Source organism: Ailuropoda melanoleuca, chromosome 14 (genome assembly GCF_002007445.2).
Source record: "Ailuropoda melanoleuca isolate Jingjing chromosome 14, ASM200744v2, whole genome shotgun sequence".
In the NCBI taxonomy this organism is placed as follows: Eukaryota; Metazoa; Chordata; class Mammalia; order Carnivora; family Ursidae; genus Ailuropoda; species Ailuropoda melanoleuca.
Window position 1 is genome coordinate 30,706,115 of NC_048231.1, and position 27,984 is coordinate 30,734,098.

Here is a 27,984-nt window from a genome sequence, read left to right on the forward strand (position 1 = left end):
GGCAGTGTGTCCCCTCAGAGCAGAGCCTCCAAGTCTGAAGGCCCACCTTGCATTTTTCACTTCTGTGTTCATGAGAGGTCCAGACACAGCCATGGAGTCCGGAACCCCAGATTCTCCCACACAGCCGTGCATCGTAACACCACCAGCCCACTTCCCCTCCGGCGTCCACACAGGGCGAGCATGGGGACTCGGGGTGGCAGGCACCCCAGGGGTTTCGGTTCCTCTGGGGCCGGAGCCCGATGCAGCGGGGGCTGGGATGTGGAGGGAGAGTCCCGCCGTAACCCCGCCAAGCTTTCCGGGGAGGAGTTCCCATGCCGTGAGTTGTCTTCTCCTGTCCCAGGAGGTGGGTGGCAGAGTCCCCACGTTGCAGATGTGGGGCCTGAGGGGGCCCCCAGCCACCGCCCTCCACCGGCCACCTCATGTGAGTCCTTGTGTGGGCGTTGCCTGCTGTCCAGGGCTCTCTGGGAAACCATAGAAGGGATATGCCCTTCTTGGCAGTGGCCGTGCAGGCAGCCACATGTCGGGACCACTCACCTCTGCGTTTCCTCGAAACCTTGAGTTTGGTAGGACTGGGTGGCCTGGACCCCAAGGCCAGCCGTCCCTCCCTTGTTTTTGTCCTGGGACCTGGTGCTTCTCAGAGAAGTGGCCCTGGGAAGTGGGATCTAGCTCCCTGGGGACCCTGTCTGGGTGGCTCAGCCCTGGGGGTGGGGTGGGGGGCTTCAAACGCTGCTCTCTTGCCAGGGCTGGGCCCAGGTAGCTTGTAGGCTCTGTGGACTTGTGAGTTGTCCTGCCCGGAGCTCAGCCTGCCTGGCGGGCCCGGCACTTTGTCACCTTCCTCCTCTAGCCAGAGGCTCCAGGACGTTTCCCTGGGCTCAGCTTAGAACGGAGCCACCTGCTGGGAGCTTCCGGCCTGTGCTGGCCTCCTCTTGCCCTCAGGAACAGGCCGGGCTTCCTGCGCGGAGAGCTCCCTCTCCCTTTGTGTCCCTGCGGATGTGCGTCCAGGTATTGCCCTTGGAAACCACGAGTTACTTCCTGCTCCTCCCCCTCTTCCCTCTGCTCGCCTCCTTTGAGGAGAGAGGCGTGGAAAGGCAACCGTGTGGTTGCTGCCGGTTTAGGTGTGTACAGCGGCCACGGAAAAGCAAGGCCAGGGTGGGCAGAGGTTTCCAGGAACTTACAGTGGGACGCAGCGCTTGTGAGAAAGTCCGTGGGTCAGGCTACAGGCCCTGGACCAGCCACTCTGGCTCACCTCGTCTTTTCAGTTCATCTCTGGTGGTGGCCTGGCAGTGATCTGGGGCTAATGGGTGGCCCCAAGGGCGCTTTAGGGGCAGCGGGAGCTCACCATCCCCTAAGCTGGGCCCAGGAAGGAGCGCTGGATAAGAAAAGTGGTGGTAGGGGGTGGGGATGGGAGGAGGGAAGGAGCCATTTCTCTGGTCGGCTTCGACCCAGCCTCGCAGGCAGGATGAATTGGGGCCTGCCGGTTCTGTGCACGATTTGTCTGTGTCATTGGGGGCAGCCTGGGAGGCGGGCTCTGGAGTCCAGAAGTCCTGAGTTCAGGCTTTGGTTTTACCACTCACCGGCAGGTAGTGCTGGGAAAGCTGCTTCACCTCCCTAAACCTGTTCCTCAGCCACAGAATGGGGGCAGTGGTGCTTATGCCTCCAGGTTGCTCTAAGTAGTGAATAAGGTACTTTGCCACGGTCTCTGGGCGCTGACTGACGCATAGTAGGTGCGAAGAAAATGCTATTCTGGATTATGTGCTTGAATCATGTGATTTCTGTTACATCCAGCTTTTCACATCTTTCCCTGTTTGGACTACAAGCTGTGTTCTAGAAGGGTCATCGGTGCCAGGATCCCTGGATCCCTGGACCGTGGTCATCCTGAGGGTCAGGGAGCGCCTGCTGTGAGCCAGGTGCCCGGTTCTGGGCACTTGGGAGACAAGATCATTCTTTTTAGGAAATATTTGGGTACGAGACCACTGTGGGCTTTGGGGATGCAGGTGGGGACAGGACAGCCATGGTCCCCGTCCTTTGAGAGCTTGCAAGTGTGCTGGGTAAATCCAAGCAATTAACTGCAGGATGCAGCTTATGCTTCATCTCCCTTTGCTACACGGCGGACGGGTGGAGGAGGTGGCCCCAGCCCGTGGCCCCCGTGCTCTGCCACCCACATGCGGGATCATGGGGCTTGTGGACGAGAGCCCAGGGACATTCAGCAGCAGCCTGTCCCTGGTGCCCCCCTGGCATGCTGCTGGATTTACATTGACATCCAGTACAACCTACTCTTCCCACTCTGGGCCGTGGAGCCTGGTGATTAGGCTTCCCCAGGCCGGCTGTTGGCTGGGGGAAGAGGAAGAGGAGAGAAGCTTTTTCTCCCATGGAAACTGTGGTCTGTAACCCAGGGGAACTGCTCTGAAGTTGCCAGCTGGTGACCTTGAGTCCCAGCCTGGACGGGGAAAGCCCATAATGCAGGCTGTTTGCGGTTGATTTGTGGTTTGGGAGGCACCCCCCAGCCCAGGTGGCCAACAGGACTTCTCTCTTCTGCCCCCCGAAGGGTAAGGGAATCCCATCGTGTGTACTGGGACGCTGGCCTTCATGTCTGCCACTGTTGTAGCCACATCGGGGACTTGCTGTAGGTCAGGCCTGGAGTGAAAAGTCAGGAATCCTTACAGGGCTCTCGGGGGCTTCCGGGTGCTGTGCCCTGTTCTAAGAGCTTTATGTGCTTTTTCTTTCATTGAATCCTCCCATGAAGTGGGGATGTTGATCTCCATTTTGCAGAGAAGGAAAGAGAGGCCAGAGAAGTTAAGCTGCACGTGCAGTCACCCAGCTTCTAGGTGGAGAGGAGTTCCCGCCTGGGCAGCCCCCCCTCACCACTCTGCTGTCCTGCCTCTCTGTACTGAGCCTTTGATTTATCCTCACGGCTTCCTTGAGATTAGGTATCATCTTTCTCTCCATTTTGCAGAGGGAAACTGAGGCCCCGAGAGGCTGAGTGACTTCCCGAGTCACACGGCCATTAAGTGGCAGGAGCCCCTTTTCCATCCTGTGCCTCCCAAGCTGTAAACACCATCACAGGCTGGTCCAGTGGGGAGCAGAGCCCCAGATCATGAGCCCCCGGGATGTCCTAGAGCCGGCAGATGACCTCATATATACATCCGGGATCTACGAGGCTGTGCAGCTCCTGGCAATGGAGAGACTGGGATGAATGTGCACTTCTCAGAAGTCTAGGCCCCTGGAGATGCTTGAACAGTCACAGGAGATAAAACTCACTGAGCACTTACTCTGGGCCAGGCAGGGGGCTTTGTACGTAGCCACCCATTGAGTCTACACGACAGCCCAGCGGGTGGGTGCCATGCTCCCCGTTTCCCATGTGAAGAAACTGAGGCACAGAGAGGTGTGGTTGCCAAGGTCATCCAGGAGGAAGGGGCAGAGCCAGGATTTGCACATTGGCGTTTGGACGCCAGACGTGCTTAGGGGCCAGCACTGTATAGTCCGACCAGCGGATTGCCGAGTAATGTGTCTGTGGGGAGTAAACTGTTGGGGACCTCGGGACCTCACATGCCCTCGTCAGGCCGTGGATGGCACGGCTCTACCTTCTCTTCCTTTATTAGAATGAAACTCAGCACAGGCAATCCGGAGATTTCGGGATGTTTTAAGGCTTATTCTCCCCACCCCACCCCATCTTCCCCACTTCTACATGGCACTCGAGCGAGCTGTCCCAGGTGGGAGGAGAGCAGTCTGTTTAGCCTCTTTAAACCCCGTGGGGCAAGGGGTGCTGCAGAAACGGGGCTCTAGAATCCCGTGGGCACGTTCTCGCCTCGGAGCCCCTTAGCACATCTGTGAATGTGGCGGAGAAACCAGGTGTCGCGGGCTCGCGTATATGTGACGGTCCAGGCGTGGTTCCCGTCTGTTCCAGGCCCCCAGAGACATACGGTTCTTCACAGTGGAAAGCCGTGGCTTCTCCGGAGCCACCAGAGAAATTGTCTTGTAAGTCAAAGGTCTGGATTTCAAAGGAACATCCTTGTCCTTGCTGTGGAGCACTGAGCTGTCAGTCTGTCAGTCCATCAGTCCACAGCCCAATCAGAACAACACTGGCAGAGCGTTTTTTGTTTTTTAATGTAACAATTTCATTTTTTTAAAAATTTTAACTCCACCGTAATTAACATACGGTGTTCTATTTGTTTCCGGTGTGCAATATAGTGATTCAACATTTCCACACGTTGCTCTGTGCTCATCGTGCTGAGGGTACCCTTTGTCCCCCGTAACAGCTTTATGGATACAGAATTCACTTACCCTAATGTTCACACCTTTGAAGTACACAGTTGAGTGGGTTTTAGTCGATTCCCAAAGCTGTGCAACCTTCACCACAGCCAACTTGAGACTGTCTTTACCACCACCCCTTCCAAAACGCCCCTCCCCGCTAGCAATTATCCCCATCCCTCCTCCTCCATCTCCTGGCAACCACTGCTCTGTCTCGTTGGGTTTATCTGCCTGGACATTTCATAGGAATGGAATCATTCCATTGTGACTGGCTGCTTTTCCTCAGTGTGGTTTCAAGGTTTATCCATGTCGTAGCCCGTGTCGGTACTGCGTTCTTTTGTATGGCTGAATAATCCCTCGTATCGATACACCGCATTTATCTATCTGTTGCTAGACATTTTGATTTGGATTTTCACTTTCAGCCTATGGGTGGTTTATAAAAACATAATAGGGCTCAGTAGAGAAGGAAGCTCAATTTTTTAAAAAATCTAAATGGAAGCAATTTTCCTCCAGGTCCCTGTGGTTCGTGAGAAACGGTGTCTGAATACTGGGATCAGAAGGGATGGTGGGAATTTAAGACCTGCCGCCTCCTTCTACAAAGTGGGAAACTGAGTCCCAGAGAGGGGCACGAGCTTCCCCAAGGGGCGGTCTTGACCAGAAAGAACCAAACATCCAGGCCATCTGCCCTGGGTGCTGCCCCATGGTGTCCCTGCAGCCAGGCCAGCGTGGTGCAGGCCGGGAGGGCAGGGGTGAGGGGCCCCGGGCCCATCATGTGCTGGGGTCCGAAGCCTCTTTACATGGCACCAACACGAAGCCCACACAAGCTTCCACAAACTAAAAGGGGGGGCCTTTTTTTTTTTTTTTAAGATTTTTATTTATTTGACAGAGAGCACAAGTAGGCAGCGGCAGGCAGGAGAGGGAGAAGCAGGCTCTCCGGTGAGCAGGGAGCCCGATGCGGGGCTCGATCCCAGGACCGTGGAATCATGACCTGAGGAGAAGGCAGCCTCTTAACGGACTGAGCCACCCAGGCGCCCCAAGGGGGACCTTTCTAAAAGTAAGGATATAGGGGTGTGTTACGGATCCCAAGAGCACAGAAACAGCTGGAGTCATCCAGCAGCAGGACTCAGGGCCTCCGCGGATGTCAGGACTCTTCCTGGTCCTTGTCTTCATTTCTCCACATACGCCTGTCAGACTGGCTTTGAAGATTCGGTCAGTCCGCACGGCAGACTGTGGCCTCACATGGCCCCCAGACTGGGCCCATGACCATCCCAGCCTCCCTAACTTGGCACACTGGTACCGTATCTGAATTCCAGAGTCTGGAGAGAGAGAGAATGCCATGGACCCAGAGGCCAGGGGTCCTCCCCGGTCAGTTCGCTCTGTTAGCCAGCATGGCTTTGGTGGCCCCTAAGAAGGTGGCTCTGGGGGAGGAGGGTCTGAGCACATACACACCTGCGTCCCTTGTGGGACCCATGACTGCTGCCTCTGGCGATATCAGGAGAGCATGGGTGTAGCCCATCTCAGATGCAGGAGAAGCAGGTTAATACAGAGATATAGGTGCCTTGTGTAATCATGGGAAGGACACCTCAGTCTGGGCACCAGCAGTGACCCCAGAGCTCCCCACCGAACCTGCTTCCACGGCCGCCACACCGGAATCGGGACAGTGGGAGCCAGGATGCGACAGAACCGTGAGTTCAAGATCTCCCCATCAGAGCTGTGTTCCAGGAACCAGGAGGCTGCTGCCACTGCTGTGTCTCAACCCCCACTGCAATGCAAACTGGGCACTGGATGGTGGCCAGGCCTCCGGATGGTCCCTGATGTCCACTCAGCGACTGCCTGGGCTCAGATCCCCTGCAGAAAATCCCAGTATCCCCAGAGCTCTGCTTGACAGGAGTGCATCTAAAGCAGGAGGAAGGGAGCCTGGCCCCGCCACCTCCATTCTTCTCAAATTAAGGAGGCTATTTTGAGTCCAGACCTGGAGCTGCAAGGGAGTCTGAGAGATGCCTCTACAGAAATAGGGGGGAGGTTGGAATGGGGGCTGATGGCCGGCTCAGCATGTCCATGGCCATCACAGCCATAGTGCAGGGTGGACAGAAGCAATAAAGCCAGTCTTTACTGATGACTCAGACCAGACCTGGTAAGGGACCCGCGTGGCTCTGCCTCAGGGAGACCGAGGAAGGGCAGAGGCCCAGCCCCAGTACTGTACCTAGTACCTTATATTAGGTACTAGGGGTACTGCAGGGCAGCCCTGCTGGGTGGCTGGTGTTGGTCCCCATTTCCCAAATGAGCAAACTGGGGCTCAGGTGGCTGGGGCTGGCACCCGGTCTGCCCAGCTCTGAAGTGTTCTCCTTTGGTGCCTCTGTTGACTTTGGCCAAGAGGCCTCTCTGCTAAGCTGGCATGTTGGCTCTAGGATGCCAGGGGCAGCAGGAAGGAAGGGGAGGGAGGAGGCCAGCTGCTGGGTCTGTGTGGTTTTCAGACACCGGGAACCCAGCCACCCCACCCTGTCATTGTAGTGCTTCTGGAATGTTTAAGGCCAGAGGGCATGCCAGTGGGGGGGGGGCAGTGAGCGTTCTTTCTCAGTATTTCTGGGATTAGCGGTCTCTCATTTCATGCTCCTCAGGACTTCCAAATTCTGACAAGGCCTTCAGAGGCTGGGCAGTGAGCTCTGTACTTTCTGCTTTTCTTTGGTCTTCCCACAGTGCCTGGAGGGGGTGGGGCAGTTCCCCACCATCTCACAGAGGAGGACGTGGAGGCTCAGAAAGGCTGACCATCCACCCACTGCAACATTGTGGAGAGTGATGGGGGACAGAACAGCTCTCCCGCTGGATGCCCTGAGATCCCTGAAGTGGGGTGCAGAACTGGCCATAATTTGGGGTCTTTAGAATGAGGGCATTGACACGCCAACCCCAGATGACCTTCCAGTGCTGAGACCCATTACAGCCAGTCTGAGTTGGTCACGGAGCCTCCACAGAGCTTGGTGGGGGCCGTGGGCACGTCTGCACAACTGGGGTGGGGGTCCCAGGGATCTGCACCAGCCAAGGGAACTCAGCCCCACTTCTCTATGGCCTGGGAGATCTTGGTCTGCGGGTTGGATCTGTGCCCTTTTCCCCAGGAAGGCAGCTGTTTCTGTCGGGGAGCAGGAACAGGGTCCTATGACCAAACCGTGTTCCCTGACTCTGCCAGTGTGGGTGGGGGGAGACCAAGCCAAGGCCTCTACCTCGGAGAAAGTCTCCCTCAGACCCTATGCACCCTGCAGGCCTCTACCCCGGACTGCCAGATACATCTCCCTGGGCCTTGAGTCCCCGTGTGCCCAGCCCCACCTGCATTCTCATGTCAGCCTTCAGCAGGGCCTGCCTCTGACTTTGCTGAAGCCTAGTGTGTACTTTCTTATCCTCCTTACATTCTTCGCCTCCCTCCCAAGCCTTAGCCTGGCCGCTCAGCGTGATTGTAGGCCTGACCTCATCTGCTTCCCGTAGAGCCTCTGCTCGCCCCCTCTAGTGCCCTCAAGATCAAAACTCACCTTCCAGAATTCAGGATGGGGTCTTTAAGAGGCTTTGGTGTTGGACTTGTGAGTCTGCCATTTCCTAGCTGTGTGACCTTGGGCATGGGGCCTTACCTCTCTGAGGCTGTTCTCTGTAAAACCACCCAGCCCAGTGCTTGACAATAGTCCTTGTTGATGTGGTCGTTAAGATCGACAATCGCTAAAATATAGTGTTTACTCTGCACCAGGTGTTATTCTAGACATATCGTGTGTGGGGGTTCATTTTCCGTTTTATAGTAGCACTGTGAGGCAGAAACCATTGTTCTCCCCATTTTACAGATGAGAAAACAGATACAGAGAGGCTCAATACTTTCCCAAGTTCACACAGATAGCATATGCCACAGCTGGGGTTCGAACCCGGCAATCTAGTTACAGTTAACCATGGAGCTGCTGTGCCCCTCAGAAAGCAATCCATTTAATGGTAAGTCAAAATTTAAGGATAAAACAAAAACATATTAAAAACTAAAAGTTATTCTGAAGTTCATTTGCCACAGGGAATAAGAAAGCTTTAATGGTTCCCTTTCTCGAGAGGAATTTTCTGTTTAGTTCAGAGCCATGAGCTAAGAGTAAGAGGCTCTGGTGGGAGAGTTGACCCCTCTGCCAGCTGGCAGGTAGCAAAAGGACCTCCATGGGCCTTGAAATCATGGGACTCAGAGGGCAGGCAAGCAATATAGCACAAAGGACTCTGGATTTTTAAACTTGGAAGACCTGCATTCAAGTCCTGTCACTACCTCTCACTTTCTGAGATGTTTAAGTCAGTGAATTTCACCAAACTTCATGAAATAGGGAAAATGTCCCCTAAAAGTTGACGAGAAGAACAAAGAGAGTGTGTGTGAAAATCACTTCCAAGATGTGAGGCGTGCTGCAGATGTTAGGGAATGGTGAGGTGGTCTGTCATCAGTCCTGCCTTGACAGCACTCCACCTTCCCCTGCATTCCCCTGCCTCTCCACAAAGGCCAGCCTGGAGGCCGCTGGCTGGGGAAACAGAGTCTGTTTGTGGCTCTGGCTCTAATTCTCTGTGAGATCTGGCATGGTTCATTAACCTTCACGGAACTTTGTTTCCTCCTTTATAAAAAAGAGTTAACCAAATGAAACTTATGCCAGGAATGCAGGGTTGGTTCAACGTATGAAAAACGATACACCACATTGTTAATAAAACCACACGATCATCTCAATACAGAAAAAGCACCTAACAAAATCCGACATTGTTTCTTGATGAAAAACCCCGCAACAAACTCGGGAATAGAACCAAACTTCCTGAAGCTGATAAAGGGCATCTACAGCTAACATCATACTTCGTGGTAAAGACTAAAAGCTTTCCCCTTCAGACCAGGAACAGGACAAAGATGTCACTCTCACCACTTCTATTCAACATTGTGCTGGAGGCTCGAGGCAGGGCAAACGGGCAAGACAAAATAAATGCATCCAGATTGGAAAGCAAATATAATACTCTTCATAGGTAATGTGATCTTGCATATAGAAAATCCTAAACAGTCCACAAAAAAACCATAAGACTAAACTTGCAGGATACCAAGAGCAATGTACAAATTTCTGTTGTATTTTTGTACATTAGCAATTAACCTGAAAATGAAATTAAAACAATCTCATAATAGCATCAAACAATAAAATACTTAGAAATAAGTTTAACAAAAGGTAATACAAGACATACACACTGCACACTACAAAATATTGTTGAAAGATATTAAAGGTCTAAATGGAAAGACATCCCATGTTTATGGATAGGAAGATGTAAAAATCTTCAAGTCCCCAAATTGATCTTCAGATTCTGAGCAAACAAAATCACCACTAGCTGCTGCTTTTTTTTTTTTTTTTTGCAAGAGATTGATGGGCTAAGCTTAAAATTCATATGGGAATGTGGGAGGCCCTGAATAACCAAAACAATCTTGAGAAAGAACAAAGATGAAGGACTCACACTTCCTGATTTTAAAACCTACTACAAAGATGTGGTAATCAAGACTGGTACTGGAAATAAGGACAGAAGTATAGATCAATGGAATAGAATTGAGAGTCTGGAAATACATGCATACACTTAAGGTCAAGTAATTTTTGACAAGGGTGCCAAGACCATTTGATGGGAAAAGAATAGTCTTTTCAACAAATGATGCTAAGAAAATGACCACCACATTAAAAAAAAAAAAAGTTGGATCGCAAACTCACACCATATACAAGAGAGAATTCAACACAAGACAGAGATCTAAATGTAATAGTTAAAAATGTGAAACTCTTAGAGGAAAACAAATGTCCATATTCATGACTTTGGGTTAGACCATGGATTCTTAAGTATAGCAAAATCATAAATAGCCAAAGGAAAGCTATAAATTGCACTTCATCAAAACTTAAAACTTTTGTGATTTATAGGACACTTAACATGACAGCTCACAGAATGGAATGAAACATTTGTAAATCATAATTCTAATAAGGATCTAGTATCCTGAATACATCCAGGACTCTTAGAACTCAACACTGAAAAGACAACCTAATTTAAAAAATGGGCAGAGGATTTGAATAGACCATTCTCTAAAGAAGATATACAAGTAGTAAGTCCGTGTTAGAAGATGCTTAACCTTGTTAGTCATCAGGGAAATGCAAATCAAAACCACGATGCGACACCTCTTCGCTAGAATGGCAAGATTCAGAAGAGACAGCAGTGTGTTGGCAAGGATTTGGATCTGTTGGAACCCTCAAACGCTGCTGGAAATGTGAAATGGTATGCCTCTTGGGAAACAGCCTGTCAGTTCCTCAAAGAGTTAAATATAGAGTCACTGTATGAGGCAGCAATTCCACCCCGAGCTATATGTCCAGGAGAAATGAAAACCTATGTCTACACAGACACTTGAATGTTCATAGCATCAATCATGGTAGCCAAGAAGTAGAAACAATCCAAATGTCCCATCGAGTGATGAACGGAGAGGCAAACTGGTGGTTCCATATAATGCAATATTATTCGTCCCTACAGAGGAAGGAAGTGCTGTGTGCGGCCACACGGATGGACTTTGAAAACCTATGTAAGTGAAAGGCAGACACAGAAGCCGATGTACTATGATTCCACTTATATGGAATGTCCAAGAGAGGTAAATCTGATAGAGACAGGTTAGTGGCTGCAAAGTGTGAGAGAGGAGGGGAATGGGGAACGATTGCTTGTGGGTACAGGTTTTCGTTTGGAGGTGGTGATTGGCTACACAGCTTTGTAATCCATGAAAACCCACTCTACATTTGAGTGGGTGAATTTTTAATGTCAATTGTATCTCAATTGCTTTTAAATATAAAGCTAGTTACAAGTGGAGGTGCCCAGTGTGTGGTCCTAGCACAAGCAGCAGCACTTGGGAACGTGTTAGAAATGGAAATTCTTGGACCCCCACTCCAGACCTGCCAAACCATTAGCCCTGGGGGGTATCTAACAAGCTCTCCAGAGGATTCAGATTTAAACCACGTTTGAGGACCACGGGTCTAGAGCTATAATCCCTAGATCTTGTAGATGCCCCTCATTCCAGGGTTCGTGAATATCTCGATCGTGCAGCAACATAGCCCCTCGTGCCACAAGTTAACCGCTCCCTTAGGTGGAGTGCCTAGTGAACTGTCCGAATTAATCTGAAGTCTTGCATCAGTAACTGCCTCCATTCTTACTTTTTGCCTCAAGGATGATTAGCCATCTGTTTTGTTCATTTAAAATTTTTCACATATTGTAATTTTCTACTTCAAAAGAAAAACCTAAGAGCTTAGTGACACAAATAACGGCAGCCCTTCTCTTGCTTGTGTTTGCACATCAGTCAGAGTCCATGAGGAGCATCTCTCAGATGTCCCTGACATTGAACTTGAAGGAAAGGCAGTGGGGGCCAGCAGAGACTCACGGTGGTGGGGGGGGTGTTCCTAGGTATAGACACTGTCCCATTACCCCTGTCCCTAGCCACACACACCCCTGAACTCATTTTATCCATGAATTAGTCCAGACTTTTTTTTTTTTTAGAGAGAGAGAGAGAGCACATGCAGTGGGGGTGGGGGGCGGAGGGGCGGAAGAGAGAATCTTTTTTTTTTTATTTTTTTTAATTTATTTGACAGAGACAGCCAGAGAGAGAGGGAACACAAGCAGGGGGAGTAGGAGAGGAAGAAGCAGGCTCTCAGTGGAGGAGCCTGATGCTGGGCTCGATCCCATAACGTCAGGATCACGCCCTGAGTCGAAGGCAGACGCTTAAAGACTGAGCCACCCAGGTGCCCCGGAAGAGAGAATCTTAAGCAGGCTCAGCACCCAGTGTGGAGCCTGACACAGAGCTCAATGCCATGACCCTGAACTTGTGATCTGAACCAAAATCAAGAGTCGGACGCTCAACCAACTGAGCCACCCAGCTGCCCCAGTCCATTATCTTTTTATGTTAGAGAAACCCGATTCTGGCTGGTTTAAGGAAAAAGCCCATAGTGGCAAGTTCACCGGGAGAATGGGCAGAGTGGAGCATTGAGCTCAGATGGTTACAAGATGCTGTCCATGTCTCAGCCGTGCTCTCCTGGGTTGGCTTCATCCCTGGACAGCTTGCAAAGACGGCCACCAGCCATCCAGGCTTACATCCCATTGGGGTAATTCCATGCACGGGTGCGGATTGCATTCAGCTGCATGTGACAGAAAATTCAAGGGACAGAACCTTTGCCTCAAGGAATTCAGCTGCATGTGACAGAATATTCAAGTGACAGAACCTTTGCCTCAAGGAATTTTTGTTACCTAACAAGAAGTCCTGGAATTAGTAAGCCTTGCAGCTCTATCCTACCACCAGTGTCCATTTCTGTCCTTCCATCCTTAGTGGGTGGCTTTGTCTTCAAGGTTGCCAGTCGGTCCTGCAGCTCCAGTGTGCCCGTGTTCCAGCCAGGAACAAGGAGGAAGGACAAAGGGCAGGAGACACACGTCACTAAATCTTGTCTCTGTTTAAAGATTTCATTTATTTGAGAAAGCAAGGGAGGGAGCATGAGTGGGGGGTGGAGGGGCAGCAGGGAGGGAGAGGGAGAAGCAGACTCTGTGCTGGGCAGGGAGCCCAATGCAGGGCTCAATCCCAGGACCCAAGGGCTTCTAATGCTTGTTTCATCACAAAAATATTCTCTTTCCTGGAAGCTCTACCATATAGACTTCCAATTAGATCTCCGTTAGAGCTGTGACCGCTCCTACCTGCAAGGAAGCCTAAGAGATCAAGGTTTTTAGCTGGACAATGACTGTCACAAACAAAATAGGGTTCCTCTAAATAAGGAAAGGACAGTGGATATTAGAGGCAGTGATTCCCAGCAAAATCCCCAGGGTTGACGCTCTAGTCATGTGCCCAGCCCCAAACCTATGTAAAGCTCTCAGTGGCCAGGGTTGTTGTCTAGTTCACTGCTGGATTCCCAGGACCTAGGGTAGTGCCTAGCCCAGAGAATGCACATACCAAGTGTTTATGGGATACGTGATTAGCCAAGCTTGAATCACACGCCCACCCATTGCGCCAGAAGGTGGAGTCAGCCCTCCAAACCACACGGACTGATGTGGAGTGGAGGGTTGGCTCCCAACAGGAACATTAGCTTGCTGTTACCAGTAGAGGAATGGATGCTGGCCAGACGAGAGCAGCGCATGCCCAGTACAACCCAGAAGTGCTCAGACTTGCCAATTTTTTTTTTTTTAAGATTATTTGAGAGCGAGTGAGCGAGCGAGAGAGAGCACAAGGTGGGGGGAAGAGCAGAGGGAGAGGGAGAAGCAGACTACCCGCTGAGCAGAGAGCCTGATGTGGGACTCCATCCTGGTACTCCAGGATCATGACCTGAGCTGAAGGCAGCCGCTTAACCGACTGAGCCACCCAGGTGCCCTATTAGACTTGCCAATTTTTAGAGATCGCAAACTACTCATCCAGGAGCACAAACTAACCAGTCCAGATCCCAGTGCTCTGAACCACCTCCTCTGTCTGCCTCTCCCACTCCAGGAGGGGGTTTTCCTCTGCCCCCATCACCCCAGGGTCAGGTACCAGATAACTAGAGATGGCCCCTACCCCCCAGAGCCTGCTGAAATCATTCAAACTAGCCAACTTGAAGCCTTCCTACTGCGCCTTGTCTTTTCCCATGGAAATTTCAATAAAGGCTCCTGCCCACGCTTTCCTCCTGTTCCTCCTGCCTCCTGACCGACCCGGGTGCTTCTCCCTGTGACTCAGCATGGCATACCTTGCCTTCTGTTTCCAGGAATCTGTGAATATGGAGACTTTTTCATGATGACCATTTTTGCGTGTCTTACCGTTTCTGATTAAAACCAACCCTAGGTGCATTTTACAACATGCTAGATGTGGTTTTGGTAAGATACGTATTTGGGCACAGCCTTAGAACTTGACCACATAAAAGAATCTCGGCAGGACTCGGGAATCTGTCAGCAACTCCTCCCACCACGCCCAGGTGCTGTGGATGATCAGCGAGAACCTAGAACCAATGGTCTACACTCATCCTCTGACTTTGCAGATGAGAAGGCTGGGGCCCAGCCTGCTGGACATGTCAGGAGACCACATCCTGGGGCAGGAGGTTGTGTGGTGAGCACAGAATTAAAACACGGAGGGAGATACTTCCAGCCAGGACGGAAAGCCCCTCCTACAGCGGGCAGCTCCTGTCTTCGTGACTCTGTTGCCTCGGACTCTTTGGTTGCAAGTAGCAAGTGAGCTAGAGCTCCCTTGAGCAGGAAAGGGAATTGTATGAGAAAGGTACATAGGGGTTTCCTGGAGCTGGCGTAGGTGGGTCTCAGGACCAAGCAGAGCCAAGAACTACAGGATCAGGCTGGCCCCTCTCTCCCTGTCCCCTTCCTCGCCCCTGTGTAAGCTCGTGCCCCTCAGACCTGCTTTCTCTGCCTGTCCTAGCCTCACTTCACAGTTCCGCCACACACACTGTCGTCGGCTCAGTGTCCTGGGAAACAGACTGTGATAACTCAGTGTGATCAGAACCACCCCTGGGCCAGTCCCAGGCAGGAGCACAAACGTGGCTGGCAGAAAATGGCCCCCTGATTGGGATTGCTGCCAGAGTTGTCCCAGAAACCTCACCGAATCCCGAACTTCTGCGCCCAGCCGCCCAGCAAGGTCTGGGGTGGTGGTTCCAGGACATTGACACCTCCTTTCCCCAGTCAGGTGCGACTGGGTTCTCTGTTTCTACTCCAGTAACACATCCTTGTGATGTGTCCTGTTCTCTTGGAGATGTTCAGGAAATTTCTCATTTCATCAGCATGATCTAGAGAAATCCTCTTCTGGGAATAGGCTTTCAAATGGGAATTCTCATGTCTGCTATGTGAGATTTTTTAAATTCGTTTTTATTTCTGATGGTCTTTTCCTGTTCTTGTCCCTATGTCCTGGGTGGTCCTCCCATTCATTTCACATGTACTGGGGCTCTGCCAAGGGCACAAGCATGTAAGGATCCAGCAGGGCCCTGCCTGTGAGCAGCTCAAACTCAGGCTTCAAAACTCATCCACGTTAACTGTGTCACCCAAGCCAACATCAAGAGCCATGGTCTGATAGCTCCCTAAAATATCCGGACCCGGGTCCGTATCAGTAGCCCCAATAGCAATGGTGAGATGTGCACTGACAAATACTGTCTTGTTCCCAAGCCCCCCAGTTTGCTATCATCACCCCCATTCTAAGGTAAGGAAAAGATGTTTGGGGGCCTGCTTGCCCTGTGACCCATGGCTGATGAGTTACCCAGCAGGATTGGATCCCCTGTGTCAGATGCCAGAGCTTTGCCCGCTGCCTGTCTTGTCCCTGACCTTTAACTACTGCCCTTCAGCATACACAGCAATCAGGGAACACAACAGTAAATAAAGTGCTGAATTACACAGTGCAGGCCATTAGCAAACAGGACGGCGTGTCACCTCCTGCTAATCGTATGCTCCAGACGAGTGCAGAAGGCACCCGGAGCTGTTACCAGCTATGTTTGCACCCTGTCCTGGAAAAGCGTGGATGGGAGAGTCGGGCAGTGGGGTCATAGGTCAGCATCAGTAGTTTCAGTAGTTCATGAATATATATATATATTTTATTTATTTGAGAGAGAGAACACAAGCGGGGTGGGGGGATGCAGAGGGAGAGGGAGAAACCGACTTTCTGCAGAGCAGGGGGCTCGATCCCAGGACCCCGAGATCATGACCTGAGCCGAAGGCAGACGCTCAACCCACTGAGCCACCCAGGCACCTCTCATACATAGTCTTAAAATTCAAAGCAGTTACAGAAGAAAGAGATCACCATGGACTGAGTTAATGAGGAAAGGCTTTCCAGAAGAGTCAGAACAATGGGGAGGCTGCAGACGGGGCGGCGGGGGGGTGGGGGTGGGAGCATAGCATGAGCAGCGTGGAAGTTTTCCACATTTTGACCATGATCCATAGCAATAACTATTTTACACACAGATATCTGTAAAGGGGAAGCAGAAGTCTGTAGAGGAACACGTAACTCTCAACTCTATACCATAGCTCTACTATTTGCTTCTCTTAAAGAAAACGCTAGTTGCCATCCACTTAATTGCTCTCACAGTCCATTAATGGATCGCATCCAACCGTTGAACCCAGCAGCGGCATAGCATAGGTCTGACAGAGCATTGTTTTATAGAGAACAATGGTGGGCCATGAGGCTTGCCAGCTGGGTGGGGCCAGATCAGGGTAGATGTCCAAACCAGATGTGAAACCCATACCAGGCAAAAGCAACACCATTTTGTGTCTGTGAAAATAAGAAAATGATCTTTGTGCTGTGGCATTTGTATATATCTCCAAAGATGCTGTAGGCATATAAGTGTTCAGGGTTACAATTCCCCGAAGTAGATTCTTCCCACAGACATGGAGTTTTAGGTCAATTCTGGAGAGGCCCGGCAGCCTAGATGGGTTGGGGTGTGGGCTGACAAGGGAAGAGCCAGGAATTTTGGCCAAACCAATCAGGCGGGAAACCTTTCTGCTCTTCATGCGAGGATTGCAAGGCACAGAAAGATATGTAGAGAAAGATCTGGGAACACAGATGTTTTTCTGATGAATTTTCTAGAATGAATTCATGAATGGATTTGCTGATTTTGAGCTAACCATATTCTGTTAGTTCATTATTATAACCAGGCTGGGTTTGGGGGTTTTTTTCTCAGTAAATATGCTTTTAATGATTTAGGAAGATTCAAGCCCAGATGTATGGAACTAAAACAGCTCCTGACAGCCTGCTTTGCAGGGTTTTTTTTATTGAGATGTAATTCATATATCATGACATTCACTCTTGTGAAGTGTCTAGTTTAGTGGTTTTTAGTGCATTCACAAAGTTGTTCAACCATCACCACTATATAATTCCAGAAAGTTTTTTTAAAGATTTATTTATTTTTAGAGAGAGAGTATGAATGCATGTATGAGTGGGAGGGGCAGAGGGAGGGGGAGAGAGAATCCCAGACAGACTCCATGCTGAGCTCGGAGCCTGACTCGGGCTCGATCTCACAACCCTGAGATCACGACCTGAACTGAAACCCAGAGTTAGACATTTAACCAACTGCACCACCCAGGCACCCCAATTCCAGAACATTTTCATTTCTTTGCCCCCCAAAACCCCACACCCATGAATAATCACTCCCATCGCCTCTCCACAGCCGTTCATCTGTCTGTCTCTGTTGGATTTGCCTATTCTGGACATTTCGTGTAAATGAAATCACATAACACGTGGCCTTTTGTGTCTGGCCTCATTCATTTTGCAGGTGTTCTGTGTTCATGCATGTTGCAGCATGGTCGGTACTTCATTCCTGCTTGTGGACGAATAACACTGCATTGTGTTTACCTGCTGCATTTGGTTCATTACTTGATGGATATTTGGGTTGTTTCTCCTTTTGGCTATTACAGGTCATGCTGCTATGAGCATTTGAGTACAGATTTCTGTGTGGGCATATTGAGCAACGGCCAAACTATTTTCCAAGGGGCTGTGTGCACCATTTTATGTTCCCACCAGCAGTGTATGAGGGTCTGCGTTTTCCCACACCTTTGCCCATATTATTGTCTGTCTTTTTTGGTATAGTCATACTTGTGGGTACAAAGTTTTATTTGCCATTGCCTAATGACTGGAGATGTTGAGCACCTTTTCACATACTTATTGGCTATTTTTACATTTTCTTTGGAGAACCATCTATTCAAATCCTATGCCTGTTTTTCAGATTGAGATTTTTTTTTTTTATTGTCGAGTGATGAGTTCTTTATATATTCTGCAAACTAGACCTTTATGGGATTTCCAAATATTTTCTCCTATCATATGGATTGTCTTTCACCTCCTTGATAGTGTCCTTTGAAGCTCAAAACTTTTAAATTTTGATAAAATCCAGTGTATCTATTTTTTTTCTTTTGGGTTTTTTGGTGACTTTTAGGAAACCATTGCCTGATCCAGTGTCATGAAGACTTATGCCCTTGTTTTCATCTAAACGTTTTATAGTTTCACCTCATGTTTAGATCTTCAGTCCGTTTTGAGTTAATTTTTGTATGTGGTGTGAGGGAGGGGTCTAATTTCATTCTTTTGCACTATCCCAGCACCATTTGTTAAAAAAAAAAAAAAAGACTATTCTTTTCCTATTGGATAGCCTTGGCACCCTTTTTAAATATCAGTTCGCCTTAAATGAATGAGTTTATTTCTGGACTCAAAATTCTCTTCCGTTGATTTATAAATCCTTATGCCAGTAGCACACTGCCTTGATTGCTTGTAGCTTTGTAGTAAATTTTAAAATCAGGGCATGTAAGTCCTCCACCTTCGTTCTTCTTCCAAGATTGGTTTGGCAATTCCGGGTCTCTTGCATTTCCATGTAAGTATTAGAAACAGCGGGTCAATTTTTACTTTAAAAAAAGTCAGCTAGGATTTAACAGGGATTGCATTGAACCTATAGATGAGTTTTGGGGGAGCATTTCCATTTTAATATTAAATCTTCTGATCCAAGTACAGAATATCTTTCCATTTATTTAAGGCTTTTTAAATTCCCCTCAATGTTGTTTGGTAGTTTTCAGCATATAAATCTTATACTTCTTTTCTGACATTTATTCCTAAGGGTTGGTTGGTTGGTTTGTTGGAAGCTATTGTAAATGGAACTGGTTTTCTTAATTTCATTTTTGGATCATTCATTGTTAGCATGTAGAAATACAACCTTATTTTCTGTATTGATCTTGTATCTTGCAACTTGGCTAAATTCATTTACTGTGATTGCGTGTGTGTGTGTTTATGTATGTGTATGGACTTTTTAGAACGTTCTCTCTACGAGATCATACCATGAACAAATAGGGATAATTTTACTTTCCGAGCTGAATGACTTCTTTTTCTTGCCTAGTGTTCCTGGCTAACACCTATAGGACAGTGTTGAATAGAAATGATCAGAGCAGACATCCTCATCACATTGAAAGATTTCAGTCTTCCACCTTTGACTACGATGTTAGCTGTGAGGGTTTTATAGATGCCTTTTAACAGGATGAAGAAATTCTCTTCTCTTCCTAGTTTGCGGAGTGTTTTATCATTTAGATTTTGTCAAATGCCTGCTTTTTCTTTTTGCCTCAGTGGACATGGGTTGGGTTTTTTTTCCCTGTATTCTATTGACATGGTATACTGGATTGATTGAATTTCATATTCGAACCAAGCCTGCATTCCTGGGATAAATCCCACTTGGTCATGGTACATAATCCTTTTTGTATGTTTGCTGGATTCAGTTTGCCAGAATTTCGTTAAAGATTTTTACATCTATATTCATAAGGGATATTGGTCTGTGTTTCTTTTCTCTTGATGTCTGGCTTTGCTACCAGGAAAATAGTTGCTTCATGGAGTGAATAGCAAACTGTTCCTTTCTCTTCTACCTTTTGGAAGAGTTTGTGAAGGATTCATGCTAATTCTTTTTTAAACATTTGGTAGAAATCACCATGAAGCCATCTGGTCCTGGCCTCCCTTTAAGGAAAGTTGTTTGTTTGTTTGGTTTGTTTCTTTTTTTTACTATGTCAGTCTCTTGTCGTAAGTCTTATTGAGGTTTTTTTTTTTCTTTTTTAGCCAGGTTTGATATTTCTGTCTTTGTAGGATTTTGTCTGTTTCACCTAGGTTATGTAATTTGTTGGCACACTGTTGTTCATAGATTCTTTAATAATTCTTTTTTTATTTCTGTGAGGCATATAACCATCACCCTCTTCCATTCCTGATTTTAATAATTTGAGTCTTCTCTTTTTTTTTCATGGTCAGTCTAGCTAACAGTTTGTCAATTTCCTTGATCTTTTTATTTTTTTTAAGATATTTTTTTTTAAAGATTTTATTTATTTATTCGACAGAGATAGAGACAGCCAGGGAGAGAGGGAACACAAGCAGGGGGAGTGGGAGAGGAAGAAGCAGGCTCACAGCGGAAGAGCCTGATGTGGGGCTCGATCCCATAACGCCGGGATCACGCCCTGAGCCGAAGGCAGACGCTCAACCGCTGTGCCACCCAGGCGCCCCAAGATTTTTTTTTTATTGAGAGAAAGAGAGAGAGAAAATGGGGGGGGGCAGAGGAAGAGGGTGAAATAGACTCCCCGAGGAGCAGGGAGCCCAACTCGGGGCTTGATCCCAGGACCCTGGGATTATGACCTGAGCCAAAGGCAGACACTTAACCAACTGAGCTACCCAGACACCCCTCATTGATCTTTTTAAAGAAACAAATTTTAGTTTCATTGATTCTCTTTTTTAAAACTTTTCTATTTTATTACACTTTAATTTCTTTTCTTCTGCTTTCTTTGGGCTTAATTTGCTCTTTTTTGTTTCTTAAGGTGGAAGATTAGGTCATTGATTTAAGATCTTTCCTCTTTTTTATATAGTCATTTATAGCTATAAATTTCTAAGCACTGTTTTTCCTGCATCCCATAAGTTTTGGTATGTTGTGTTTTCATTTTCATTCATTTCGAAGTATTTTCTAATTTCCCTTGTGATTTCTTTTTTGACCTATTGGTTATTTAGGAACATGTTCTTTAATTTCCACATATTTGTGAACTTCCAGTTTTCCTTCTGTTACTGATTTCTAAGTTTTTTCCATTGTGAGTGTCTGTAGGACATACTTCACATAATTTAAATCCTTCTAAGTGTATCGACGCTTGTTTTATGACCTAAGTGTTGTTTATCCTGGAGAATGTTTTATGTGAGCTTGAGAAGAATGTGTATTCTTCTTGAATGTATATGTTAATTTTTTCATCAGATTTGGGAACTTTTTGAATGTGATTTCCTTGGGTATTCTTCCTGCTTTTTCTGCCTATTTCTTTCTGTTTCTGAGACTAGATCATCTCAGCTGGCCTATCTTCAAGGTCATTGATTGATTTCTTCTTCCTGCTCAAATCTGCTTTTGAGCCCCAGCAGTGAATTCCTCAGTTATTTTACTTTTCAACTCCAGAATTGCTCTTTGTTCTTTTTTATGGTTTTTACTTCTTTATTGATATTCTCTGGTGAGCAATCATTCTCCTACTTCTCTTCAGTTTTTTTTAGATAGTTTGAAAACTCTTTTGTGAATATGTTTAAAACACCTGATATGGGGCGCCTGGGTGACACAGCGGTTAAGCATCTGCCTTCGGCTCAGGGCGTGATCCCGGCGTTCTAGGATTGAGCCCCACATCAGGCTCCTCCGCTATGAGCCTGCTTCTTCCTCTCCCACTCCCCCTGCTTGTGTTCCCTCTCTCGCTGGCTGTCTCTATCTCTGTCAAATAAATAAAATCTTTAAAAAACAAAAAACAAACAAACAAACAAAACCCCACCTGATGTAAAGTCTTTGTCTAGGAGCACCAAGCTGGCTTGGTCAGAAGAGCATGCTATTCTTGATCTTGGGGTCATAAGTTTGAGTCCCACGTTGGGTGCAGAGATTACTAAAATGAATGAATAAATGAGTAAATAAGTAAATAAACGAACTTTAAAATAATAATAATAAGTAAAGTCTTTGTCTAGTAAATCTGTTGTCTGGAACTCCTCAGAGGTAGTTTAGGCTGATTTTTCCCCCTGTGTATGGACTATACTTTCTTGTTTTTTTACACGTCTCATAATTTTTTGTTATTGTTGGAAACTGGGCATTTAAAATAATATAGTTTGACAATGCTGGAAATCAGATTCTTCTCCCTTCCAAGGGCTGCTTGTTATTGCTATTTATTGTTGTTTGTTTAGTCAGTTTTCTCAGCTAATTCTTTAAAATCTTAAAATCTATATAATTCATTGTGTGTGGACACTGAAATATCTGGTAGGTTCTCTTAAGGTCATCTAATGATTGCGCAGAGATTTCCTTAGATGCCTGGACCAATTAAGTCTTTCAGTCTTTGCCGATAAGTTCTGTGTGAGTTTGGGGGCACACCTTCAACACTGAGGCAGACAGTTTACAAATCTACCTTAGTTTTTACTTTCTTGCTTGCTCAGAGCTTCAACACTAGGTAGAGGTGAAAGCTTAGGGCATCCTCAAATTTTTACTGAGCATACAAATATCCATGGGCACAGTCCTATGCGTACTCATGGTCTTTTAGATTCCCCAATGTGTGGGAGGTTTGCAAAGTCCTCTATAGATATCCCATTCCCCAGTTTTTCCTTTAAAGCTGTTTGACCAGTTCATTGTTTGTCTCAACTGTTATCCACCACCTTGGACAGTGTGATGTTCAACAGTTGCCTCTGATTGTTTTCAACAAATGCCCCCAAGGAAAAGGCTATTCATACTGGCTGAGCTCTGATTCAGGAAAAATAAAGACAGCCTTGAAAGTGGGATCTTCCAGGAAACCACCAGACAGGTCAAATAATGCCAGTTCTCCAAGAATGGCCTTGGAAAGAGCTCCAGCTCTGCCCCCTGTGGTGGATGCCAGGATGCTGGTTCTCAAGGCTACTCCAGAGCTGGTGGAATGGAAAATAGAGCAAGTTAAAACTCCATGAAGCTCACTGTTCTCGCTGAGATCCAGCCAATTTTCTTAAAGTAAACTCTGCTGGAATTACTACACGCCTTCGTTTAATTTTCAGAGTTCTGAAAAAGGCTGATTCTGACCATTTTTGCCAATGTTCTCATTGCTTTCGTGGAGGAGAGAATCCTCCGAAGTCTGTCCTCCACTATTCATTGGTGTAGCCAACAAGCTAATTTTGAGGCTGCCTGTGCACACCGTATTCAGTGGCTAATTAAGGACACTATGCTTGCACTCAGTGACTTAGTGAGGCCACTTTTCTTTGGTTGAATTGTTTGTGGATTCTGTTTGTAGGGGCCAGTGAGGTCATGCCTGCCAGCCAGGACACTCACATTTTAGTCTTGTATCTACAACAAGCTGAGTATATGACCTTGGAACAAAGGAGCTGAGATTTCCACAACCATATGCCACAGTGTGTTCTGGGTGTTTTATGTACATTATATCATGTCATTTTTGCAACAACCAAGAAAGAGAAAATGTTCCCATTTAATGGATAAAGAAACTCCTAAAACAACAGACAAGTAGACCAGCAGGTGTGTAACCCGGTATGTGTTTCTCTCCTCCTCCTTCTGGCTCCACCCCATCCCGCTGCAGAGGCAAGAGGGGACAAAGCCAAGTGGGTGTTCACCTGGCCACTCATCTTCCTCCTGTGCGTCACCATCCCCAACTGCAGCAAGCCCCGCTGGGAGAAGTACTTCATGGTCACCTTCCTCACCGCCACGCTGTGGATCGCTGTCTTCTCCTACCTAATGGTGTGGCTGGTGAGTGGCGGCAGCAGGGGTGGGTCGTACAGACAGCGCCTGCCCAGCACCTGCCGGAGGTGGGAGAGCTGGGTTCAAGAGTGACTTCAGACACGGCGGTGCTCCTTCAGCAAGTCGCCTCCCTTCGCAGACGTTGGCTTATTTCTCAGTAGAAAGGGGTTTCAGCAGAGGTGCCTGGGGCTGTGCTCGGCACCAGGGATACCCGGAGGGACACAGCATGGCGCTGGCCTTCAAGGCAGGAGTGGGGGCAGGCGACGAGATTCTGATACCCGCTGCCCAGGTGCGATGGGAAGAAGAATATGGCAGGGTGGTGGGGGTGCTCTGGGAAGATCTCTGGAGGGCTAGTCACTAGTCCCCCTTCCCTTCCAGGGGCCCTGGGGGAATGTGAGGGAGAGGAGTCAGTGGGAGACGAACACAAGGCAGTCTTTTCTGTTACCCCTGCCAGTAAACTCTTTTAGCCCCCTAACCACCCAGTGGAATAGGTGTTTCTATTTTGCTCGTTTTACAGGTGAGGAAACTGAGGCATCCAGATTGAGTAATTGGCCCAGTTGCACAATTACCAACTATTATACGTTTAGTTACATAAGCAGTAAGTTCTAGAGGGGGGCTCCTGAGTCCATGATTTCAACGACTATCCTGAACTGCCCCTCAGTTTCTTACTGGAGTTTTCAGATGCCATTTGGACTGAAGTTTTGCAGACAGAGAGGCACTGGCCCAGCTCCTTGTGAGCTCCTCTGGCCACGTGTGGCAGCTCCCTATACAAACCTTTCACTGGCTGGGGGAGGGGGCGGGTAAGCAGGAGCCCCTTTCCCTTTGCTCTGTGTACCAGCCTGTGGGGAGAGAAGGGCTGCAGGGTCACGTGGAAATGCATTTGAATCCTAGATCTCCCACTTATCAGCCATGAAACCCTGGCGGGTGACTCAGCTTCCCTGAGCCATGGTCACCCCCTCCACAGAAGAGGGACGACCCCCTGTCTCACAAGGTCATTGGGAGGATGGAAGTCTCTGCTCAGGCATTGTGCTCCGAGCTGGCAGCATGACTGATCGATCATAACTGTAGATAGCAACTGGTCTCACCATGAGAGGCAGCCAGCGCTGCGTCCATGGTTCAGATAAAGGTTAAAATCCTTATAAGATGCCTCTGTGTGCATGTGTGTGTGTGTGTGTGTGTGTGTGTGTGTGTGTGTGTGTGTGTGTGTGTGTGTTTTGGGGTGCAGGAAGAGTTGAAAATAGTTACTATCTGAACTCCCGAGTAAAGGACAATCAAGGATCATGGAAACAATGCCTTATGTGAATTGCACTTGTAAACTGACATTTTTCTGAGTAAGGTTAACACCAGCCCATCTAAATATCAGATAAAAGGATCCAGTGAATTCTCTTACTGAAGTGTATTCCCAAAACAACACTGCAAGGAAAATTTAAAAAGTATTGCATGACATTTGAGTAGGTATGAGAATTAGGAAAGATCGAATTAATGAATGGGTGAAATTTTTCTTCTCCAATTATTGGAAACAACAGTATTATGAAATCAGCTCTGCTCATTCGCCATGAAGCGAGACATTTAGCAACACTCGCCTCCCCACCACCTTGACTCACCCCTCCTGTGCTTCTTAAAGCAGAGAGAGTCATGGCAGAAGCTTGGCTGGGTCACAGGAACTGCTTGGCTGGCACACCCTTACCTGTGACTTTGAACTTCAGCCTGCCTCAGTTTGGGGGGAATGGAATGACCCTGACAGTAGAAATTGGTCAAGACAACAGCACCCTGTGTTAGCCTTCATTTCGGGCCACGAGTTTGCTTTGCTTTCCTTGTGCCTCGACAGGGACCGCCAGGGAGCAGTGACGTCTCACCTACCCACCCCTTACTCCTACCGCCTTTTATATCTCTCACCCCTAAGGCTGAATAATTCTTGAATGTCAGTGTGAAAAGGGAGTGACCTTGGAAAGGGATCGTCCTGTCCAGCAACCTTACACCGTTGGGGAGACTGAGGACCAAAGGGGGGCCACGACTTCCACAAAGTTGCACAAATAGCCCCAGAGCTATGGACTCAGCTCTGCTCCCATATCCGAAGCCTAAGTATCAGGTGGGCCGTGAGGGCCCAGGGCTGGAATCCAGGGCAACGCCACACTCAGATGGCATTGCTAGTCTGAAACCCCCTGGATGGTGTGCTCGCGCGTGCACACCACACACACACACACACACGACCTTCCTTCTGTTCTTCCATCCGTCAGTTTCTTAGCCACGTAGTTCAGTGAAAAGGTGGAAAATGGAGGCATCCCCCATAATGCCAAAATACCCCAGGCTCCTGTATTCACGATGTCTGGCATCCCCCACTGAAAGCATGTCAGCCATGGCCTGGCTGTGCTTGCAGAGAGCTCGTTCATGGCCAAGGTAGACTGAACCTCGATGGATCAGTGGTTCATTTTGCCCTCCTCGGGGTCTGAAAGAGAAGGGAAACATACATCTGTGAACATCTTGCACAGGCCAGACACCATCACCTCACATTTTCTGACTTAATCTTTATTAGCAAACCCATTTTACAGATGAGGAAACTGAGGCTCAGAGACTCGAACCGGCTTATCCTAAATCACATGACCACTCACTGGGACTGGAGTCATCAGTCGAGATGTGAACAACCCTAAGAGGTGCCACGGTTCCCCATTTTAGAGATGAGGGGGCAAGCCAGAGCTAATGGGGTTATCCACATGCTTCTAGGGCTTTCCATCTGGCTGCTGCTCAGGGCCCCAGCCATCTCTCGAGTGTCAGGCATTTTTCAGTAGAGTGTGTGACTGCATCAAGATCCTTGGATCCGGCGGTTCTCTTTCACGGAGCTTATGCTAAGAAGGCGGTAAGATAAGGACCCAAAGATACACACACAAGGTGCGTGATATTGAGGCAGCGGCACGGCCTTTAGAGTCGGTAAGACCTGGCCCAGAGTCCCTGCTCCACTGCTCACCAGCTCTTGCCTACAGGCACTGCTGCTTAACCTCTCCGAGCCTGTTTCCCTGGGCATAAAATGAGCGTAACCACAGTGCCCCGTCCCCCGTGGGTGGTGATAATAGAGCACCTGAGATTGTGTGCACAACATGCCTGGTAGAGCACCTGGTATACAGTAAGCGCCCAATACGTGTTATATGCAGTGAGCTCCTAAGACCAAAGGAGACCCCCTCACTGTCCAATGGTGAGGGATTGGCTAGAACCACACAGCCGCACCACGAAATCTGCACGTCGATTGAAAATGGTGTCGGAGACGACGACGTCAGGTGGAAAGGTATCCACGGCGTCTTATTGCGTGAAACTTGGAACTGCAAACTATATATTGATGGTATAAGCAGATTCTGTTTTTTTCTAACACACCCTCCAAAAAGAAGGTCGAGGATATATTCTAAAGCAACAGTGTTCAAGGGTGGTTCCCAGACCAGTAGCCGGAGGGTCCCAGCCACCTAGGAACTGGGTAGGAAGGTAAACTCTCGGGCTTCACCACAGGCCGCCTGAAGCAGAAACTCAGGGTGGGGTCAGGGGGCAGCAGTCTGCCTTGTAACCAGCCCACCAGACGCTATTCCACGTGCTCAAGTTTGAGAACCACAGGCTGACAGAAAGGGGTAATAGTGGTCATCTGTGGGTCTTGTTTTCATTTTCCTTCAGTTTCTAAATGTTTTAAAACAGCAGATAGAACAGCAGTCCTGCGTTCCAGTTAAAAGCACTCAGAGTAAGCAAAGGGCCTAGGGGTTCCTCCCGGAGTTCATGCCTCCCACCCCGGACTCTTCTGCAGGTGACTATCATTGGATACACGTTTGGGATCCCAGATGTCATCATGGGCATTACTTTCCTGGCAGCGGGCACGAGTGTTCCAGACTGCATGGCCAGCTTAATCGTGGCGAGACAAGGTAAGGGTGGTTCCCCTCCAGCTGTGAGCATCACCACACAGGACCCCCTGCCCCTGCTGGGGTTAGAGTTCATGGCCCTTCTGACTGGTCTGTTACGTCCTGCTATGGAGACAGCTGATGAGGGGAGAGCATCACACATCAGAGTCCATCCGTGGGGAGAATATGACCGCAGTAAACACCTCTAGGTCTCTAGAAGCATTTGCTTGTGCAGACCTGGATCAAAGGAGCTTGTTCTGAAATCACCGGTGTGATGTTGAACAGAGCCGAAGCTCTGACTTCTTACAGCAAATACTATAGCAATGAGAAATGCTCAGGTCCCAGGCAAAGGGGGGGTTATCTTGACCTCCAACTGTTTTCCTGTTCTTAAGGTTCTAGAACCCGGGTATGGGGTTCGTTGCTTGGTTGGTTGGTTAGTGGTTTTTCTTTGGGGCTCACTACGTGACGTGGGTTAAGCAAGGTAAGGAGTACCTATATGCTCTTTAATGGCAGAACAAAAGCCCCTTAAAGGGCTGACCTTTACTGATTGTGGTGTTTCTGCTGGTGAGGTCGCAACCAGCATGGACCTCCACACGTCCTCCTCCAGAGATGAAAGTGTGGAAAGTAGGGGGGGTGGGGCTGGGGGCCAATAATAGAACGACACGACACCAACACCTCGGAGGAGGCGGGAG

The 27,984-nt window shown here is 48.3% G+C and overlaps 1 protein-coding gene across 3 annotated transcripts in view; it reads left to right on the forward strand.

The window, feature by feature from the left end:
- Positions 1-27,984, forward strand: part of SLC24A4 (solute carrier family 24 member 4) — a 181,297-nt gene that overhangs the window by 136,255 nt on the left and 17,058 nt on the right. For all 3 annotated transcript variants that reach the window (XM_034642888.1, XM_019804449.2, XM_019804450.2), the window contains exons 13-14: positions 23,266-23,432; positions 27,202-27,316. In XM_034642888.1, coding sequence (XP_034498779.1) covers positions 23,266-23,432; positions 27,202-27,316 — 282 coding nt within the window. The remainder of the gene's footprint in view (positions 1-23,265; positions 23,433-27,201; positions 27,317-27,984) is intronic.